This window comes from Oncorhynchus keta, chromosome 14 (genome assembly GCF_023373465.1).
Source record: "Oncorhynchus keta strain PuntledgeMale-10-30-2019 chromosome 14, Oket_V2, whole genome shotgun sequence".
In the NCBI taxonomy this organism is placed as follows: domain Eukaryota; kingdom Metazoa; phylum Chordata; class Actinopteri; order Salmoniformes; family Salmonidae; genus Oncorhynchus; species Oncorhynchus keta.
In genome coordinates this window covers 9,370,623-9,387,580 of record NC_068434.1, presented here as the reverse complement: position 1 = coordinate 9,387,580, position 16,958 = coordinate 9,370,623, and the positions used below count along the sequence as shown (strand labels likewise).

Sequence of the window (16,958 nt, the reverse complement as noted above, 5' to 3'; positions counted from 1 at the left end):
TTAACAAGCGACATCAATAAGGGATCATAGGTTTCACCTGGTCAGTCTATGTAATGGAAAGAGCAGGTGTTCTTAATGTTTTGTACACTCAGTGTTCATACAGACAGAGTTTGGATTACTGTTGCAGTGCGATTTGAGTTGTTAAATTGGACCATTTTTTGTCATTTTAACTCTTTTTCTCCCTAATTTCTTGACGTCCAATTACGATGGAGAAGGACGAGTCACATGACCCGCCAAACCGCACTTCTTAACACCTGCTCGCTTAACCCGAGCCAGTCGTGACACAGGCTGTAGTGACGCTGCAACAATGCGACATGCCGTAGACCGCTGGGAGGCCTTTCTTGTTACATTTTTGATTATTTGTGTACTTGCTTTCCATATTACTGCATTTTTTAGGAGGCTAGTAACATAAGCTTCTCGCGGCACCCGCTATAATATCAGCTAAACTGTGTACACGACAATTAACTTTGATTTGAAAGGAAAGAGAATCTGACTTAGGACTCTGACACCCTCTCCCTAGCTCTACAACTTGCCCCCACCCCAAACTTGCCCCTTAAGTCACCTGATCATTTAGAAGTGAACTTTGATTCATTGCTCGTCCAATGTGACATTCCGTTGGCTCACTGCATTTGTGATGCATATTGGGATGTTCCAGTGCACTCTTATCCTGTTGTGTCCACCATCCTGGCTGTCTGCCCTGGAGTTGCCATGTTGCCATGGTGATAGTTATGGTGTATGGAGAGGATGGAACCCCATGTAAACAAGCGCACAAACCAGGTGTTCACTACAAGGAACAAACACAACCTGACACTCATTGACTAGAAATGCCAATGTGAATGCCATTCTGGTACTCAGACTAGATTACAATAGCTACAACATCAAAAATCAAAAAGTAAAAACAAATGTTACTGTATGTATTTTTGTCAGGTAGGACCATACAGCACTAAATGAACGTTTGTAAACTAAAGTTTACATTAATCCAAAATATGAATAGTTGATATTTCCTCCTTTTGTATCTGTGTTTACTATATTTCCAAAATGCTTTAATATGTCCTCATGTTTGTTTCTTTATGTAGGGAAAATAGTTTTAGCAACATAAAAGCTTGCAATATTGGGTTACATCATCTTGCATGGGCCTTGCCACGCCACTAGTTTAAAGCCCAAAAATCACACAAAATGAGAGCACGGACTTTTATTTGGTAGTGGACTATTAGAAAGCCATTTGTCAAAGTGGCTCCTCCCTCTGTGTCAGGTGACCTCAGTTCGCCTGGTAACAGAGAAAGCGTCGCTAGGAAGTGAATAGTGCGATGAGTTCGCGGCAAAAAAATAGCTTTTTTGAGGCAATCTACGGCGAAAGTTTACGAATACCGGGAACGGGAGTACAGTTTATCTGTGAGAAGAAGGGAGTAAAGTTGTCTAATTTATCACAATTATGCGTCGTCGAGTACTAGCTAGCTCATTCACATCTCGTGGCATGAGAGATAAAACAAGATTAAGTTAGCAAGCTAGCTAGCCAGCAGCTAGCTAGCTTAGTAGTCATAGTCAATTACGCACCCCAGCTGGGCAGGTAAGCAAAAATAGATCTGGCTTGCCACCACCTGTTTTAGCTCGACAAGTCACTGTAAAAAAATAAAGATTTTTTTATCTGTTTACCATTGAAAGTACCGTTAGCCTGGTGTGTGTGTCCGAATAACACTGCTACAGCTATGGAAGTAGTGTCGTCGTCGGTTGGGTTAATGCGATGTGGCAGTAATCATAATAGGATTTCACCCTCCTTCCTGAATAAAGCTTCCTTCTGTCTGTCGCCCGATTTATTTATTTAGCTCATGGAGTGTTTACATCATCACACAGTTGAATAGGTAGACTACTGTAACGGTGTCAAGTGACAGAGTGTGTGCACGTTGTATTAATCTGTGTGTTGGGTTGATATTTCAGCGGAAGGTGGTTGACAGTTGAAGAATAACACTACCCTCATCTGCTCATATGGGTTGGGGACCTGGGTGGTAGCTCTGCTTGCTTCCACAGCCAGGTTGTTCTGACACAAACATGGGGAAACTTCAGAGCAAGTTCCGAAGGTCGCGCTCTGAACTGTACAGGTAAGACCGCCAGCAACATCAACACAGGCTGAGTGACCCCATACCTAAACCTGTTTAAAGATAAACTCCGGATGTTTTATTGATCAGATCATCTGTGCGGTGCTTGGTTCAGATTGTAACAATCCCATAACATACCTCAAATAGGCCTAATAGATCATTGAAGGCTGTTCTTGAGGTGCAATTGTATTGTGCCTCTGCAGGGCGACCAAAGGTGATGGCGAGGATGCTGCTGTTAGTCAGGTGATACAGTATGAACCCGCCCACCGTGATGCCGTCAACTGTGTCACCAACCTGACCTCAGACCTCTGTGTGTCTGGAGGAGGTGACATGGTGAGTAAATTGACTAGGTTTTATGCATGTGTTTTACGAGTGACAATATAGTACAGGAAACTGACTGCTAATCTGTTTCATCTTTCCCCAGGCAGTGGTTGTGTATGACTGGAGAGGAGGGAAGTTATGTCAGTCATTCCAAGGTCACAACAGAGAGGTTACCAAGGTAAACAGCCAGTGCACTCTGAGGTAGTTGAAGAAGAGGGTACAATGTGGCTGTGGCTATTGAATGGATGCCTGCCTGCCGTTGTCTTATTAGTGTGTTTGTAGTCTTTAGAATAGATATCAATTGGGGTGCTGGGAGTAACAGAGTAGAAAAATACATCTCCCACACACACGATTTTACCTCTGCACAGATGTTGTCGTCGACGTTTCGCTATAATACCTTTTTTTGTATGTGTTTTGTAAATATTCTGTATCTAATTATCGAGTGTCTCTCTCTCTCTCTCTCCTGTCTCTCTCTCTCTCTCTCTCTCTGTCTCCTCTCTCTCTGTCTCTCTCTCTCTCTCTCTCTCTCTCTCTCTCTCCTCCTCTCTCTCTCTCTCTGTCTCCTCTCTCTGTCTCCTCTGTCTCCTCTCTCTGTCTCCTCCTCTCTCTCTCTCTCTCTGTCTCCTCCTCTCTCTCTCTCTCTGTCTCCTCTCTCTCTCTCTCTCTCTGTCTCTCTCTCTCTGTCTCCTCTCTCTCTCTGTCTCCTCCTCTCTCTCTGTCTCCCAGGTGGAGTGTTTTCCTGGAAGCACTTGGATCTTTAGTGCGTCTCGAGACAAGAGTGTTATGATGTGGGATCTCAACCAGGGGGATGAGCCCATCCAGGAGTTCTGTGGCCATGAGCTGGTGGTCAACGGGCTGGCCGTCAGTCCAGGTAGAAACAGGGTGAAGTTTCCCCCTAGGTGCAGATCTAGGATCAGATTTTCCCTCCTCCCCCAATCTTAACCTTTAACTTAACCTTCAAGATCAGCGTCTAGGGACAACTTCCCCCTTCACCCCTCAAACACTTGCATTAACACCTTATCAAACACCATTATAAATACCTGTGTGTGTGTGTGTAAACCATACTTGTATTTTCGTTAGATGGGTCGAGGCTGTGCACTGGTTCCCGTGACAACTCCATGTGCCTCTGGGACATTGAGTCTGGCGAGCGTGTGCATAAGAACACAGTCTCCAGAAACCTGGTACGTGACTCTTCTGTCCCTTGATTTGAGGGTACTATAAAAAGGTAGGATGATACCTCGTACCCTGTGTCCAAATGATCATACTGTTTACTGTAAGTATTTACTAGGCACTAACAGTACTGCATACTGGAAAGGCAATTTAATTCATGAATATGTTCAAGTGAAATCACAAAGTTCGGTGATGCATTTTGCATAGTTTGGACCATCTCACTTTGTACTGAAAGTGCTCTATCTTAAATGTTACTGCTGACCGGCAACATTTTTAGGATCATATCAACAGTGGACTAATAAACGATATATATTTATTTATTTATTTTGTAGTAAAATATCCCTTTTAAGGAATTCACACTATATGAAAAAAGGGGGAAATGAGTATGACATCCTGGCATTTAAAAACATACAAAATGTAGATCAATCTTGCACACTACTAAACGTTATATTATTCCATAAGTATTGTAAATATTATTCCGTGTGATATAGAGCCTGACTCTTTTTCAGGTTACTCATGTGTGCTGGGTACCTGAGAGCAGCTCCATCGTTCAGACATCAGAGGATAAAACCATCAGGTAAGTTGTTATAGCCTGGTTCCCAAAGCTGTCTGTGCTTTTGCCTACTTCATTGTCAAGCCAAACATGTTTTGAATACCAATTCCATAAGGAGTTTGGAAGAGAGCAGTAACAGACTGGCCCCCAGGCTATAGGACGACAGACTGGCCCCCAGGCTATAGGACGACAGACTGGCCCCCAGGCTATAGGACGACAGACTGGCCCCCAGGCTATAGGACGACAGACTGGCCCCCAGGCTATAGGACGACAGACTGGCCCCCAGGCTATAGGACGACAGACTGGCCCCCAGGCTATAGGACGACAGACTGGCCCCCAGGCTATAGGACCAGACTGGCCCCCAGGCTATAGGACGACAGACTGGCCCCCAGGCTATAGGACGACAGACTGGCCCCCAGGCTATAGGACGACAGACTGGCCCCCAGGCTATAGGACGACAGACTGGCCCCCAGGCTATAGGGCGACAGACTGGCCCCCAGGCTATAGGACGACAGACTGGCCCCCAGGCTATAGGACGACAGACTGGCCCCCAGGCTATAGGACGACAGACTGGCCCCCAGGCTATAGGACGACAGACTGGCCCCCAGGCTATAGGACGACAGACTGGCCCCCAGGCTATAGGACGACAGACTGGCCCCCAGGCTATAGGACGACAGACTGGCCCCCAGGCTATAGGACGACAGACTGGCCCCCAGGCTATAGGACGACAGACTGGCCCCCAGGCTATAGGACGACAGACTGGCCCCCAGGCTATAGGACGACAGACTGGCCCCCAGGCTATAGGACGACAGACTGGCCCCCAGGCTATAGGACGACAGACTGGCCCCCAGGCTATAGGACGACAGACTGGCCCCCAGGCTATAGGACGACAGACTGGCCCCCAGGCTATAGGACGACAGACTGGCCCCCAGGCTATAGGACGACAGACTGGCCCCCAGGCTATAGGACGACAGACTGGCCCCCAGGCTATAGGACGACAGACTGGCCCCCAGGCTATATGCTGTTGGTAGTCACTCAGGGTATGATCACTAACAGTGTTACTGTGTGTAATGCAGTCAGAGGAGGCTAGTGGGAGGAGCTATGAGGACGGGCTCATTGCATAGGCTGGAATGGAATGAATGTTCCATATGTTTGATGTGTCCGATACCGTTCCATTGAATCCATTCCAGCCATTACAATGAGCCCGTCCTCCTATAGCTCCTCCCACCCGCATCTGAATGCAGTGCTCCAGGTTGATACATGCGTTTTGAATTGTGCAGGGTGTGGGACAGTCGCACCTGGCAGGTCACTAACACGTTCCCAGCCAAGCAATACATCCAGACACACTGTGATATCAGCGCCAACGGCAACCACCTCCTGTCCAGCAGCAATGGCTTCGGAGGCCAAGGCTGTGAGGCTACGGTGAGTCCCCCCCCCCTTCAACCCTGTCTGGGTTTCCAATTCTCTACCCTCTTCCAGAACTGTGTACTTGTCCCCCCCCCACACAATGAAAGGTATTGGTTTGGTGTAATAATGACTGAAGTGTTCACCTTGTTGTTCACACCTGTCCACCTCTTTTAAATTGACGAGGGGGAAGTGTACAAGTTCACACTCCTGTAGAGAATTTAAATGAAGCCTGTCCCTACGGAGTATTGTTATTGTGTGAATCCCACACCCACTCATGTGTTTTCTGTGTGTGTTTGTAGCTTTGGGACCTCAGGCAGCCTGGCTGTAAGGTGGTGGAGTACCGGGGCCATCGAGAGACCACCGCTTGCTGTGTGTTCCTGCCCTCCAGCCCCGGGGGCCCTGCGCTCGTAGCGTCCTCCTCTCATGACTGCTCAGTCAAAATCTGGGATCAAAACACTGCAGGTAACACTGCCCTACACCGCCCTACGATGCCCTACCCTAGTGAGCTAAATGGCCTCTATCTTCTCATCATGGTTCTTTCCTATTTTCCTTGTCACTCTTTCTCTCTCTCTCTGAAGCCTGTCTGACCACTCTGACCCTGGATGGATCAGGTCCTTTGGTGTCTTTGGCTCCAAGTGACTCCAGCAGTCTGCTGTGTGCCAGCTTTAACACAGGGCTCCACATACTCCACCATCACAAGGATGGGCTGGACCTAAAGGAGGTGGCACGCTTCTGATGAGGGCACAGGACCGGTGCCGGCACGGTAACCCGAAAACCCGTTACACTGTGGGCCACACAGACCTCCAAGCCAGCGGGGCCCTTTTAAGTCAGATGGACCCGATCAGGAGACACCATCCCTGGGTCAACTGATGGGAGAAGACCCCTGCGAGTCATTCTAAATCAGGGCGAGCCCTAGACATTGTACTCAGAGCATCAGGCGAGGCCCAACTGCTTCGGGACAACAGAAATGTTTTGGATGTTTGGAGACTAAGTGGATAGTGATAGCTTTAGCACGTACAATTAGCCAAATTAAGTAGACAATTGTGGAATCGTTAATCAGATAGTTTAGGAAAAACTGTAACCACTAAAATAGAGCGGGCAGATAAATCATGAATCGTTTAGAGCAGGGGTGTATTCACTAGGAACCAAACGGGCCCGAAACGTGGAGGGACTAATCCTGAACTTGTCCAATAAGAGCAAATGTTCATTGCAAAATATTCAGTTGCAAAAATGTATTTTGCTTCGGTGTGCACTAATGAATACACCCCAGTCGTGTCCAAACTCTAATAAAGTGTCTACTTCAGACCGGACTAGGGTGAAACTTGACAGGAGGAGAGTGACACTTACGTTCTTACGACAGTTTATTTGAAATGGCTTCACGACCCCATTTTTAATAATATAATAACTTACCACATTTTATCAGCCGCTTTTATCCAAAGTGACGACTTAGTCATGCATGCATATATTTTTTATTTTTTTTACGTATGAGTGGTGCCGGGAATCGAACTCACTATCCTGGTGTGGCAAGCGCCATACTCTACCAATTGAGCTACAGCGCAACCAGGCAGTGCTAATGTCGACCCAGCTTGTGATACTCGACTTCTGTGACATACTCCGTTATTATGCTGGCAAAAATTGGAACTTCCCTTCTGCAATGCCCACAAGCAGGACTCCATTAGAACAGAATGGACAAGCAGAACTCATTAGAACAGAATGGACAAGCAGGACTCCTTTAGAACAGAATGGACAAGCAGGACTCCTTTAGAACAGAATGGACAAGCAGAACTCATTAGAACAGAATGGACAAGCAGGACTCCTTTAGAACAGAATGGACAAGCAGGACTCCTTTAGAACAGAATGGACAAGCAGAACTCATTAGAACAGAATGGACAAGCAGGACTCCTTTAGAACAGAATGGACAAGCAGAACTCATTAGAACAGCGTGGACAAGCAGAACTCATTAGAACAGAATGGACAAGCAGAACTCATTAGAGCAGCGTGGACAAGCAGAACACATTAGAACAGAATGGACAAGCAGAACTCATTAGAACAGAATGGACAAGCAGAACTCATTAGAACAGAATGGACAAGTCCGACAAGCAGAACTCATTAGAACATAAAGGACAAGCAGAACTCATTAGAACAGAATGGACAAGCAGAACTCATTAGAACAAAATGGACAAGCAGAACTCATTAGAACAAAATGGACAAGCAGAACTCATTAGAACAGAATGGACAAGCAGAACTCATTGGAACAGAATGGACAAGCAGAACTCATTGGAACAGAATGGACAAGCAGAACTCATTGGAACAGAATGGACAAGCAGAACTCATTAGAACAGAATGGACAAGCAGAACTCATTAGAACAGAATGGACAAGTCCAACAAGCAGAACTCATTAGAACAGAAAGGACAAGCAGAACTCATTAGAACAGAATGGACAAGTCTGACAAGCAGAACTCATTAGAACAGCGTGGACAAGACCAAGCACTAAATCAGACTGGGGGGGGAATAACATCAATGACGATGTAACTTTCTTCACAGAAAAACATACAGTATAAAATGATTGTCTGATGATCTTCTGAACTTCCCAATGCATTTCAAAACATATGTCCTTCAGATTGAAATACTGTCTAAAGTACTGTCAGACTGATTTGTAATAGACTGTCATAGGCCCATATTTAAAAAGTTAACCATGGCTGTTGATTACATCACTTTTTTTTTTTTTTTTTTTTTCAAAATATTGGGGTCGCGAAAACATTTTTCATATCCAAGTTGGATCGCGGGTCAAAACAGTTTGGGAATCCCTGCTGTAGATAGTTACCTCTGAGGAATTGGATAGGCACGGAGAGACACTATACCAACACATCACAAAAGGGCTTTAGCTACAGGAGTTAACTGGCCAGTCACATGGCTAACACATTCTGATGGGAACACATCCCATACAGTTTCAAGTTTTAATGTCATGTGCACAAGTACAGTGAAATGCCTTTTCTTTCAAGCTCCAATTGTAGCACACAAAAAAAGAACACAAGGTAGAACAAAAATAGAAAATAACAAGAACAAAGTAAGAAGCCACAGTGGGCCTGTATATACACAGGGTCAGTTCCAATACCATATTAACAATATGCAGGGATACAATATGCAGGGATACTGGAGGGAGAGGTAGATATGTAGGGGTAAGGTGACTAGGCATCGGGATATATGATAAACAGTGTAGCAGCAGCGTAAATTATGATTGTATGCGGGTGTGTGTGTGTACGTGACTGTAGAATCCAGTGGGTGTGCATAGAGTCTTGTGCAAAAAAATAAAATACACAGGTCAACTCAGAAGACCATGTAGCCATTTTGTTAGCTATTTAGCAGTCTTACGGCTTAGGGATAGCAGCTGTTCAGGAGCCTGTTGGTGTCATACAAACATACACTGAATGAAAAAATCTAAAGAGTAACATGTAATGTGGTGGTCCCATGTTTTCATGAGCTGAAATAAAAATAAAAAAGATCCCAGAAATGGTTCCATATGAACAAAATGCTTATTTCTCAAAGATGTTGTGAACAAATTTGTTTTTACCTTCCTGTTAGTGAATATTTGATCCTTTTGTCAAGATAATCCATCCACCTGACAGGTGTGGCATATCAAGAAGCTGATTTAAACCGCACGATTATAACACAGCAGCACATTGTGCTGGGGACAATAAAAGGCCACTCTAAAATGTGCAGTTTTGTAACACAATGCTACAGATATCAAGGTTTGAGGGAGCGTGCAATTGGCATGCTGACTGCAGGAAGGTCCACCAGAGCTGTTGCCAAAGAATTGAATGTCAATTTCTCTACCATAAGCCGCCTCCAACGTCGTTTTAGAGAATTTGGAAGTACGTCTAACCGGCCTCACAACGGCAGACCACGTGTAACCACGACCTCCACACCCAGCTTCATCACCTGCGGGATCATTTCTGTCTGTAATAAAGCCCTTTTGTGGGGGGCTCATTCTGATCGGCTGGTCCTGGCTCCCCAGTGGGTGGGCCTATGCCCTCCCAGGCCCGCCCATGTCTGCACCCCCACCCCGTGTCATATGAAATCCATAGATTAGAGCCTAAAGGAATTTATTTAAATTGACTGATTTCCTCCTTATATGAACTGTAACTCAGTAAAAATCTATATCTAATCTAATTTATATTTTTGTTCAGTATGCATACAAACATTGCATCAGTGTCAACCATGAGTGGCATAGTGAGGAGCCACAAGCATGAGATTCCACTGTTCTGTGTAATAATCAATGATGCTCTTGGTTGAAATCTAACCGTCCCATTGTTTCCTATGGCTTGCGTCACAAATGGGACCCTATACCCTATATATAGCGCACTACTTTGGACCAGAGCCCTATGGGCCCTGTTTAAAAGTTGTTGCGCTAAACAGGGAATAGGGTGTAATTTGGGATGCAAGCCATATTTAAACTAGAATAAGAGAAGGGGTGTGTGGGTCCCGTTGTGTTAGCTCTGTCTGTGTTGGTCTTTATGTTTGATCTAATAAATCGGATTGTTACTGTATGTTAGTCTTATGTTTTTCCAATGCCAACACATTCACTAATCTCACCAGTGGAATGACAATGCTTCAATCTCTGAGTCCTTCATGTTCCAGGTTGAATTTTACCCTATGTACTCTAGATCTAAGATTAGAATGACCTCCCCCAATCCTACTCCTTACGGCAGGGTAGCCTAGTGGTTAGAGTTTTGGACTAGTAACCAAAAGGTTGCAAGTTCGAATCCCCGAGCTGACAAGGTACAAATCTGTCGTTCTGCCCCTGAACAGGCAGTTAACCCACTGTTCCCAGGCCGTCATTGAAAATAAAAATTTGTTCTTAACTGAGTTGCCTAGTAAAATAAAGGTAAAATAAAATAAAAAATACTCCTTACATTTCTCCTGTTCTCATCTGTCACCAATAAAACATATTCAAAAACATGAACAGCCACCTGAACGTTTTTTTTTATTTTTTTAGATAAGTCTACTACTCACATTTCACAATAATTATCATCATCAAATGTATTTGCCAAGCAAGGTTTTTGGGAAATCCATTTTTTTTATATACAATCCTGTGCTGCCAAGTGACTTCATACCATAGGGCCTATCTACCTATAGCATTTGTATAAGCCATGAGAGACAAGACACGTTTTCATTTTATTTCCAAGACAACTAATGAGTAGTCTGTATTATGTGGAGTTTTGAGGTCGACTCGCTAATCTACATAAAGTCGCGACAGGTGCAACGACGCCTATATTAGGTTTGTGCATTTCCAAATGACTACCCACGGACGCCCGCTCGCGCTCACCGAGCCAAGTATGTTTACACAGATAGGCCTAATATTTCCGAGTCGCTCATTTGACTAGCTACCCCGAACATGTTTCCTCATATTGTAACAGTATTCAAATACTGACTTACCCAAAAGCCGAGAGCAAAGGAGCTGAGTTGAAGCAAAGTAGTATCACAACCTAAAGATCAAGAGTTTGTTTGGAGGAGCGCGCTCTATGACCTTGCTCCAGGGGATCTGCCTGCGCTCGCCTTTCACCGGCAAGATCACGCTTTAACCACGACTGTATGAGCGACATGGTAACTACTTCAACTGTAGTTTTTCATTCCATAGTTCATAACCATTGTTTTTTTTTAAAGTTTGACTCTGGGTTATCTTTCAGAAGTGAAAACGGCAGGCTTGTATTTCTTCTGGGCACCTCTGCTGCTTTCAGGGCAAAAGGCCCGTCGGACGTCACTCCTCCTTACAGCTGTCATAAGGATGTAGCCTTAATATTTCCTCTTGTAGGTCGGATTGCATTCTGGCAAGTTATCCACATTCACCTATTTTACCAGTAAGTAGGGTTTTCTTTCTTGGGGGTTTATGGAAACTTCATACTGGTTTATGTTGCCTTGCCTGATCTGTAAGAAATATGAACTTGAATGTGTTTCTCACTCAGGTGATGTAGCCTACACATGATATCAGTCCTTTCTGTATGTGTTTCTCTTAAATTGATAGACTAGTTCACACTGAATGTCAGCTAGTAGCCTAGATTAGTGTAGTGGTAGATGGAGGAACTAAAGTTGTCCTTCTCTTTTGCATACAATAAATGTGTTGCTATGACGACTTCATTTGACCCATAAATGTGAGTGGGGCATCCTTTACATGAAACCACCTAAAGCTGTTTCCCTTCCATGCATTTTGAGAAGAATCAAGGAGATTGTAGTAAATCAAATCAAATGTATTTATAAAGCCCTTCGTACATCAGCTGATATGTCAAAGTGCTGTACAGAAACCCAGCCTAAAACCCCAAACAGCAAGCTATGCAGGTGTAGAAGCACAGTAGGTCTGCAGTTAGATTGGTGAGCCATATTACAACACCTATTGACACAGCTCTGTATTAGACTAAAGGAACCTAATGTTAGTCCCTATCGTCCAAGGACCTTACATGTTCTGTTTAAAGGGTGAATTGACTCTGGAAGCCAAAACTGCCCCAAGTACTCCCATCTAAACGTGAATCGATTCTAAATTGCGGCACAGGTCTAAAAAGTCCTCTACTTTCATATCACATCCAAATTATTTCACAAATGCAAAATACACACTTTACTGTACACTGTTTTAAAACAGTTGCAGCTGCCAGTTATTTTCAATGAAAACACTTTTGCGTCTTTCGTTTACACACAGGTGTTCGGAGACACAGATAGCTAATTAACACAGGTAGGCCACTCTGTTCTCCATAAACAAGCGCTGTAACATGGAGATATGGCCATGTGGGAACCCTAACCCTATAAAGGTGTGTATCAATTTAACCTTTTTTGGGGAAATGATTTCTCACCGACATGAAATATGATGTCCTTATGCATCTAAAACCGCACTGCAAGCGACGTGTGTTAATGTTCAGATCTAGCAACCCCCCCAGAAGCGGCCCTCGTCCAATGACTCCTATGTGTATTTTAATGGGACTGGGAATCGTGATCAAGGGCTGCTATTGACACAGTATTCTGAGGGGTGGTTTCCTTGACACAGATGAACCTAGCTGTTAAAAATCTGCCTCGTCAGACCATTACTGATGCTCCTCCAGCTGGCTAAAATCTGCCTAGTCAGACAATTACTGATGCTCCTCCAGCTGGCTAACATCTGCCTAGTCAAACAATAACTAATGCTCCTCCAGCTGGCTAAAATCTGCCTAGTCAGACCATTACTGATGCTCCTCCAGCTGGCTAAAATCTGCCTAGTCAGACCATAACTAATGCTCCTCCAGCTGGCTAAAATCTGCCTAGTCAGACCATAACTAATGCTCCTCCAGCTGGCTAAAATCTGCCTAGTCAGACCATTACTGATGCTCCTCCAGCTGGCTAAAATCTGCCTAGTCAGACCATAACTAATGCTCCTCCAGCTGGCTAAAATCTGCCTAGTCAGACCATAACTAATGCTCCTCCAGCTGGCTGATTAGGAAGGTAAAGCGTAGCGCAGAGAATTTGACAAACCTTTACTTGGCGATACTTCCTCACTTCCTGACTTGTAGTAAGACGCCACGTTTCAGCTTGGAAGACCGTCTAGTTGCAGGGGGTTTGTTTGAATTTAGAAAACTCTTTGCTCCATGAAGCACTTTAACATTTGAGGAATTGTTGCCTCTATAATGTGTATTTTAATGTGAATATGGATGTTTAGTTTAATGTGTATCCTGTATATTGTGGCGCTCATCTGGAAAAGAGACCTTGGGTTTCAGCTTTGACTCCCTGTCAACATAAAGATTGAAATAGAAATGATGCTCCCAATTTCTACATGGCTCCCTCAATAAAACAAACGTTTTTCTGAGTGAGTGTCCAGATATCACCTTTCTCCTGACGTTTGCACACATTCGGTTCCTTCCCACAATCTAGAAGTGTTGGATTAGTGGCGGCGTAGCAACGAGGTCAATCAAACTCGACCAAAACAATGGAAATGCCATGGAAACACGTGGGGAAAGTTCTCAAATCTCTTCATTTACATTTACATTTAAGTCATTTAGCAGACGCTCTTATCCAGAGCGACTTACAAATTGGTGCATTCACCTTATGACATCCAGTGGAACAGCCACTTTACAATAGTGCATCTAAATCTTTTAAGGGGGGGGGGGTGAGAAGGATTACTTTATCCTATCCTAGGTATTCCTTAAAGAGGTGGGGTTTCAGGTGTCTCCGGAAGGTGGTGATTGACTCCGCTGTCCTGTCTTCATTGCCCCCGTAGCAAAATGTGTGCCCCAAACTACTGCAACAGCACACCATCAGTAGGGTAAAACTCGTCTCACGACGGTCTAAACCCGGGTCACTATGTTGAGGTTAAAATCGGGGCATAATGCTTGTATGGATGTCAACCCCAACACATGTTCATGGCGTCTTAACCAATCAACTGCAGTTGCAGATAAACGCGACTTTGACTACCACCACTGATTTCCTGTATGCTAGCTACGCTAACCAGATTATACGACGGGAGTTAGCATTTAGCAGTCACTACTTCTAAACCTGAAAAGGGACAACCTCTAAATGTTATATATCCAAATCCGACTTTAAAAACCACATTGCGGGCCTGTTACAATACATCAATCATGACAGATTTGACAAATGTCAATGTTTTTGTTAGATCAGATTTGTTGAATGTGCGGCGGTCTTGTCAATGGAACGCCCCCCCCCGTTACTGGTCCCAGTGCGAGTTTATGGCCTAGTGGGAGTTTCCACCAACATTTCTTATACCAGTAAGAAATGTGATGACTGATCAATTGATGACTGATCAGCTGCTGCTACGCCCTCTTGTGTAACACAGCCTCCTATCTACAGATAGAATAGGAGAAGTTCCCTTCATTTATCATAACATTTCTATGTTGACGTTGCCTTACTTCCCTGGGTTGTATTCACTAGGAACCAAACGGGGAGGGACTAAACTGAACTTGTCCAATAACAAATGCATCGTTTTTATTGCAAAAAAAAACATTTTTCATTGCAAAACGTGTGAATACGCCCCTGGGTAAGAGGTACCATGTTACAGGTGCATCATCACCTCAATGTTGTGTCCTCCACAGGTTCCCAGTGGTCTCATGTCCATGGCAGTTGACCTCCTACATTCCTGTTGATTCCCGAGGTCTCCTCTGACCTCCCATTGCTGCCCACCGGTCCCAGCCATGGACCCCTACCAGGAGCCACAACTGGGTTTCCAGCCCCCCCTTGACGAGGGCGCCCCAGACCTGGAATGTGCCATCTGCTTCAGCCAGTTCAACAATGTCTTCCGCACTCCCAAGATGCTCCAGTGCAATCACACCTTCTGCCTGGAGTGCCTGGCCCGTATGAATGTCAAGTCAACCAAGCCGGACTCCATCCAGTGCCCATTGTGCCGGGGCCACACGCCGCTACCCGACCTGGGGTTGCCCAAGCTGACCACGGACCGAGCCGTGCTCTCTTACCTCCCCGCGGCCATGCAGCGAGTCTACAGCATCCGCTTCAACCGCAACAAGGGCAAGCTGCAGGTGAAGAGGACCACCGATGCACCCCCCCCTCTGAACTCGCTGCGTTCTATTAGTCACTCTCTGGATGTGGGGCTGCCGAGCCCCGCAGGAGACAGCGGGGACGTAGAGGGGGGGCGGAGGCGGCGGCTCGGGGCACTGCTGAGACTGTGTCGTAGACCAGGATGCAGAGCCTCCCTCCTGGTGTCAGTGGTGATGATGATGGTGGTGCTTACGTGCGTCATCATCTTCCTCCTCGCATATAAACAGCTATAACAATATCATCCGACTGGAGCTAAGAAAGTGGACACTCACTGCAGTGCACCTGATAGACCTCGGAGAGAGACGTTATTGTTACCCAGCTTCTACCATGTACTGTAGCAGTTTTCAGTACCTTTTTTAAAAAAAACATTTTATTTATTTTTATAAAGTGTATCTATTTCTTAGCAGTTGTTGGTGTGTCTGTATGCTGAATTTGTGTACAACTATGATGCACGTCGTACAAGAGGACCACATTTCCCTCTGTGGTTTGTTGTTTATAGACAGACGTTCATGTGATACATGTCCATAATATAATAGCCCTGCTGTCCTCTCCAGGTTTCCAGCCACAGTAAACACACTCCACCTACTTCAATGCAAATCAATAGCGTCTGGCTATACAAATACAGTTACCTTTTTTTGAGTAAGACACTGCGGTATCACTGTCAGGGCTAGGAGATTGGAGATACTCTTGAGGTCACGGGTGGGGTTCAACGTGGCAAGAGGTTGAAGATTGAAATTTGGAATTAGTATGTTTGCTTATACCAATTACCCATATATATTTTTACTTGGTCTCTTTTTTTAAATATTTTTTTTTAAGGATAAAGCCATCTTGTTTGCATGGATATTATCCAGCTGATAATAGAGACGTAGAATCAAACAGGCAGATTAACAAATACTGTCGGCTCACAATTGTCACATTTTTCTATAGTTTACGCTTTCACACATATCAAGGTTTTAGGATTGTCTTTTGTTTTTATCATATTGAAAATAAACCATATTTTATGTTACATACTTTGGCTATACATTTGTTAAATGTTGCTCTGGCAAATTATTTGCATTTCCTAAACTTGAAATAAAGTCGACATTGATTTGGCGCCCATTGTGTTTGTTGATCAGAGTACATATGTGAAGTTTCGTTGATGTTAGATTGGCTTGGATGTGTCCGGGAGATTTGGTTGTATAATATATTTATATTCACTGTGATAATAATGAAGTAGCACTTCTAATAAGGGATAGTAATTACCGAGTGTCAGATTGGTCTTTCTCTGTGGTCTCCACCAGATGGAGTCACAGCATTGAACAGTGGACTGATGTGTTCCACTCTAGCGGATGCATGTCACATGTGTCATGGAAAAGTACAGAGCCTCAAACAAAGTTGTGCTCATCTGGCTACTGACTGACCAGTTCACTGGCTGCCAAAGGAGCAAGTAAGGTCAATGAAAACAATGACCTAAACCGCAGCGGCTTGACATTAAGATTTGTAATGGGAACCTAAGAGATTGAGAAATATCTGGGGGAGGGAGGGGTCAGAGGAAGCATGACAAAGCAGGAAGTGTAAAGCAGTGGATTTGGGTTTTTGTAATACAGGAAGTTGGCCCTCTCATGGGAATATCCAGTTATCAATCGACCCAAGTAAAAAAGAAAAAAAAAATGAACTCGAGACTCTCCAATGAATAGAAAAAGAGCAAAGTCCACACGGTCTGTGCTGTGAAATAAAGGAAAATGTATTCCATCTGACAGATGTTCCTCCTATTCCATCTGACCGTTAGACGTTCCTCCTCTCCATCTGACGGTTAGACGTTCCTCCTCTATTCCATCTGACGGTTAGACGTTCCTCCTCTATTCCATCTGACGGTTAGATGTTCCTCCTATTCCATCTGACCTTTTATTCCA

At 44.6% G+C, this 16,958-nt stretch overlaps 2 protein-coding genes across 4 annotated transcripts; both read left to right on the top strand.

Annotated features, from left to right (window-relative positions):
* Positions 1-1,254: 1,254 nt before the first annotated feature.
* Positions 1,255-10,091, top strand: wdr31 (WD repeat domain 31). The gene is made up of 10 exons (XM_035759970.2): positions 1,255-1,567; positions 1,936-2,096; positions 2,297-2,426; positions 2,518-2,592; positions 3,141-3,285; positions 3,495-3,595; positions 4,094-4,161; positions 5,418-5,559; positions 5,844-6,006; positions 6,123-10,091. The coding sequence occupies exons 2-10, from the start codon at positions 2,047-2,049 to the stop codon at positions 6,278-6,280; spliced, it is 1,032 nt and encodes a 343-aa protein (XP_035615863.1). The 5' UTR covers positions 1,255-1,567; positions 1,936-2,046; the 3' UTR covers positions 6,281-10,091.
* Positions 10,092-10,818: 727 nt separating this feature from the next.
* Positions 10,819-16,158, top strand: LOC118373758 (RING finger protein 223). 3 transcript variants are annotated; one of them, XM_035759978.2, is made up of 3 exons: positions 10,819-11,148; positions 11,209-11,402; positions 14,607-16,158. In XM_035759978.2, the coding sequence occupies exon 3, from the start codon at positions 14,706-14,708 to the stop codon at positions 15,297-15,299; it is 594 nt and encodes a 197-aa protein (XP_035615871.1). In that variant the 5' UTR covers positions 10,819-11,148; positions 11,209-11,402; positions 14,607-14,705; the 3' UTR covers positions 15,300-16,158. The 3 variants fall into 3 exon arrangements, with proteins under 3 accessions (XP_035615871.1, XP_035615872.1, XP_035615870.1); XM_035759977.2 differs by having other exon boundaries at positions 10,820-11,148; positions 11,232-11,402; XM_035759979.2 differs by lacking the exon at positions 11,209-11,402.
* Positions 16,159-16,958: the final 800 nt, after the last annotated feature.

Bases quoted from the DNA above. Each gene is read 5' to 3' on its own strand.
- wdr31 (XM_035759970.2), top strand. From the start codon at position 2,047: ATGGGGAAACTTCAGAGCAAGTTCCGAAGGTCGCGCTCTGAACTGTAC. The intron at 2,427-2,517 runs GTGAGTAAATTG...ATCTTTCCCCAG, and splicing joins TGTCTGGAGGAGGTGACATG to GCAGTGGTTGTGTATGACTG. The intron at 3,596-4,093 runs GTACGTGACTCT...ACTCTTTTTCAG, and splicing joins ACACAGTCTCCAGAAACCTG to GTTACTCATGTGTGCTGGGT.
- LOC118373758 (XM_035759979.2), top strand. From the start codon at position 14,706: ATGGACCCCTACCAGGAGCCACAACTGGGTTTCCAGCCCCCCCTTGAC.